The sequence below is a fragment of the Sinocyclocheilus grahami genome, unplaced genomic scaffold, assembly GCF_001515645.1.
Source record: "Sinocyclocheilus grahami isolate Dianchi unplaced genomic scaffold, SAMN03320097.WGS_v1.1 scaffold709.1, whole genome shotgun sequence".
NCBI classification, from domain to species: Eukaryota; Metazoa; Chordata; class Actinopteri; order Cypriniformes; family Cyprinidae; genus Sinocyclocheilus; species Sinocyclocheilus grahami.
In genome coordinates this window covers 123,825-128,407 of record NW_015505888.1, presented here as the reverse complement: position 1 = coordinate 128,407, position 4,583 = coordinate 123,825, and the positions used below count along the sequence as shown (strand labels likewise).

At 37.2% G+C, this 4,583-nt stretch overlaps 1 protein-coding gene across 1 annotated transcript in view; it reads left to right on the top strand.

Annotated features, from left to right (window-relative positions):
• Positions 1–4,583, top strand: part of nup160 (nucleoporin 160) — an 89,455-nt gene that overhangs the window by 74,967 nt on the left and 9,905 nt on the right. Inside the window, exon 33 of the mRNA XM_016244124.1 lies at positions 1,156–1,281. Within this exon, the coding sequence (XP_016099610.1) occupies positions 1,156–1,281 (126 nt within the window). The remainder of the gene's footprint in view (positions 1–1,155; positions 1,282–4,583) is intronic.

Sequence of the window (4,583 nt, the reverse complement as noted above, 5' to 3'; positions counted from 1 at the left end):
TGATTGTTCTTGAATGGCCCAGCCAGAGCCCTGACTTAAACCCAATTGAGCATCTCTGGAGAGACCTAAAAATGGCTGTCCACCAACGTTTACCATCCAACCTGACAGAACTGGAGAGGATCTGCAAGGAGGAATGGCAGAGGATCCCCAAATCCAGGTGTGAAAAACTTGTTGCATCTTTCCCAAAAAGACTCATGGCTGTATTAGATCAAAAGGGTGCTTCTACTAAATACTGAGCAAAGGGTCTGAATACTTAGGACCATGTGATATTTCAGTTTTTCTTTTTTAATAAATCTGCAAAAATGTCAACAATTCTGTGTTTTTCTGTCAATATGGGGTGCTGTGTGTACATTAATGAGGAAAAAAAAATAACTTAAATGATTTTAGCAAATGGCTGCAATATAACAAAGAGTGAAAAATTTAAGGGGGTCTGAATACTTTCCGTACCCACTGTATATAAAAATATATATATATACAATTTGGGGACAAATAAAATGGATTTCATAGGGCTCTAGTGATGTAAATCATAAAGGATGCATGACCCTGTAAACAGTGTTTATATCAGAGCTAAAATCAGGGTAGAACTGGCTTTTCATTTCTCACCTCAACTGGTTTTGATGTAAAAAGCCTAACATGTTGTGCAGCTCAGCAAACATAAAATCAAAAGGAAATGCTGTTCATGACCCCTTAAATTGATTTGTTCACTTAGTTTAATTATGATGACGAAGAGCCTTGTATAAAGTTGTGAACTGTTTTGTAGTTTATGACCAGTGCAACTGTATATACAACATCAATGCTTTTTACAATCTTTTTTTACAATCTTTGGTAATTTTCTATATTTCTATTCTATCTATATTTTCTAAAATGATCACAGCAATTCAGTGTCCTATCAAATTTACTTGGAACAGATTTTCTGCTGTTGTGCTTCTCAAAATGTAAATTTAAATATAAGGCAGACATGTTCTTTATAGGTTTTGAAATATTCACTAATGAAAAATAGTTTATTGCTTGTTTGCATAGTAAAAACTTTTTAATTAAAAGCAAAGCTTACTTTGCTTTCTTTACCTTTTGTACATTTCCATACATGATTTCTACACTGTCTCTGTTCTCAGTTTGTATAACACATATTGTTGAATGATTGTGTTTCTCTTTCAGGAAATTGATGCTGCATCACTGTTGCGTCTCTATCTGAACTATGATCAGCTGGAGTCCGCAGCTGAGCTCGTGCTGGAGTATGTGGATGCTCTGCTTGGAAAGGGACATCAGTATTTTGGTATAGAGGTATGTAGTTCTGACTACTGTTACAACTTCAATAAGTATTTGATTTAAGATGCTGGAAGTAACATTCCAAAATGAATGAAAACTTTATGGTCTGTAGTAGACATTAAGGGTGTTATTTGCTAAGATTGCAAATAAGGAATATACATTTGCTATTCAAATTTTACAACGTGCATTTGCAGTTTGTGGGTATATTAATACTTTACTACTCAATTTGTAGGTATGTAGAATGTCACATGGGGTTCCTTAAATGTAGAATGAGATATCATACCAATCACAAGTGCAGTATGGAGTACCACAAGGCTAGGACCGTTGCTTTTCACGCTTTAAATGTTACCCGTCACTGGATGACTAGCAATTTTCTACTGCTAAATTCTGAAAAAACAGAGGTTTTTATTTTTGGACCAAAAACCTCTGCATGTAATAACCTAGAACACTGTCTAACACTTGATGGCTGCTCTGTCAGTTCTTTGTCATCAGTTAGGTGTGCTATTTGATAGCAATCTTTCCTTCGAAATATCCACTTTCCGCTGATTTTCTTTAAAGCAGAATGGTGTGTTTTAATGGACATTTAAACTGTGGACAAGCAGGGTTGTTGTTTGTTTGTTCATTACTTTATAAATTCATTACTTCAGAGTTATGTGCCCTCTAGAAGCTTGCGTTCTGCAAGTGAAGGACGTGTTATTGTTCATCTCAAAGAGGCACAAAATCACTTTCACTGACTTTTTCATTAAATGTTCCCTCCTGGTGGAATGACCTGCCCAAATCAATCCGAGCAGCTGAGTCCTTAGCCATCTTCAAGAAACGACTAAAAACACATCTGTTCCAACTTTATTTGACCCTTTAACTCTTAACACTTTCTATTCTATTTTAATTCTACTTTATATTTATACTTTATTTTTTATTCTTTATTTAAAAAAATTTTTTAAAAGCTTTATTTTTTCTATTCCATCTACTTGTTTTTCTTTGTGTGTGTGTGTGTATAATAAGTATATATATATATATATATATATATATATAGGGCTGGGTATCGTTCAAAATTTTTCGATACCGATACCTTGATTCGATACCGGTTCCTGAACGATACTTTTTTCGATACCAATTTTATGAAATCAATTTTAACAAGATTATATTATCTAAAAAGTTAGTGTTTGTTTTAAAACGCATAGCTCAGACAGAATCATGATTTCTATTTATTTTCCACTGATTTACTGATGAGCATTAGCAGCTTCCAGCACTGTCTGCTTGTTCTCTCTTCCATGATCGCTGCTCTGACTCAGAGGTAATAACATATTTAATTTCAGCAACATTACATGGCCAAAACACACATTAGATGGCAGGTTCGGATTTACCCATCTTTGTGACGTAGAAAAAATACATTTTTGGGCCCCCTTCCCTATTAATATAATAGACCTAATATTACCACCCAAGCAAACAAAAATATTTCTTAATCAGTGGAAACCGATACAGTGTTTTCTATCAGAATAAGCACTTGCGTTCAGTCAATAAAAATCGAATAGTTCTTCATTTGTTTTGAGAACTGAGAAAGAACATTCCATATAGTCGTGGCCACATAACCACCTCCGGGAGTGCATTATTTCTCTAATAATTTTAATGGCCTAAAGTCCCAAAACCACATCAAGACATTGTTCAGATCATTTGTTTCAAGACATTAAAAAATCCAGAAAATCACATTGTAGGATTTTTAAATAATTAATTGGTAAATTCCTCGGTAAAATAAGTATTTGGTCACCTACAAACAAGCAAGATTTCTGGCTCTCACAGACCTGTAACTTCTTCTTTAAGAGGCTCATCTGTCCTCCACTCGTTACCTGTATTAATGGCATCTGTTTGAACTTGTTATCAGTATAAAAGACACCTGTCCACAACCTCAAACAGTCACACTCCAAACTCCACCATGGCCAAGACCAAAGAGCTGGCAGAGGACACCAGAAACAAAATTGTAGACCCGCACCAGGCTGGGAAGACTGAATCTGCAATACGTAAGCAGCTTGGTGTGAAGAAATCAACGGTGGGAGCAATTATTAGAAAATGGAAGACATACAAGACCACTGATAATCTCCCTCGATATGGGGCTCCACGCAAGATCTCACCCCGTGGGGTCAAAACGATCACAAGAACTGTGAGCAAAAATCCCAGAACCACACGGGGGAACCTAGTGAATGACCTGCAGAGAGCTGGGACCAAAGTAACAAAGGCTACCATCAGTAACACACTGCACCGCCAGGGACTCAAATCCTGCAGTGACAGACGTGTCCCCCTGCTTAAGCCAGTACATGTCCAGGCCCATCTGAAGTTTGCTAGAGAGCATTTGGATGATCCAGAAGAGGATTGGGAGAATGTCATATGGTCAGATGAAACCAAAATAGAACTTTTTGGTAAAAACTCAACTTGACCAGAAGAGGATTGGGAGAATGTCATATGGTCAGATGAAACCAAAATAGAACTTTTTGGTAAAAACTCAACTTGACCAGAAGAGGATTGGGAGAATGTCATATGGTCAGATGAAACCAAAATAGAACTTTTTGGTAAAAACTCAACTTGAGGAGAAAGAATGCTGAGTTGCATCCAAAGAACACCATACCTACTGTGAAGCATGGGGGTGGAAACATCATGCTTTGGGGCTGTTTTTCTGCAAAGGGACCAGGACGACTGAACCGTGTAAACGAAAGAATGAATGGGGCCATGTATCATGAGATTTTGAGTGAAAACCTCCTTCCATCAGCAAGGGCATTGAAGATGAAACGTGACTGGGTCTTTCAGCATGACAATGAGCCCAAACACACCGCCCGGGCAACGAAGGAGGGGCTTCGTAAGAAGCATTTCAAGGTCCTGGAGTGGCCTAGCCAGTCTCCAGATCTCAACCCCATAGAAAATCTTTGGAGGGAGTTGAAAATCCGTGTTGCCCAGCGACAGCCCCAAAACATTACTGCTCTAGAGGAGATCTGCATGGAGGAATGGGCCAAAATACCAGCAACAGTGTGTGAAAACCTTGTGAAGACTTACAGAAAACGTTTGACCTCTGTCATTGCCAACAAAGGGTATATAACAAAGTATTGAGATGAAATTTTGTTATTGACCAAATACTTATTTTCCACCATAATTTGCAAATAAATTCTTTAAAAATCCTACAATGTGATTTTCTGGATTTTCTTTTCTCATTTTGTCTCTCATAGTTGAGGTATACCTATGAGGAAAATTACAGGCCTCTCTCATCTTTTTAAGTGGGAGAACTTGCACAATTGGTGGCTGACTAAATACTTTTTTTACCCACTGTATATATA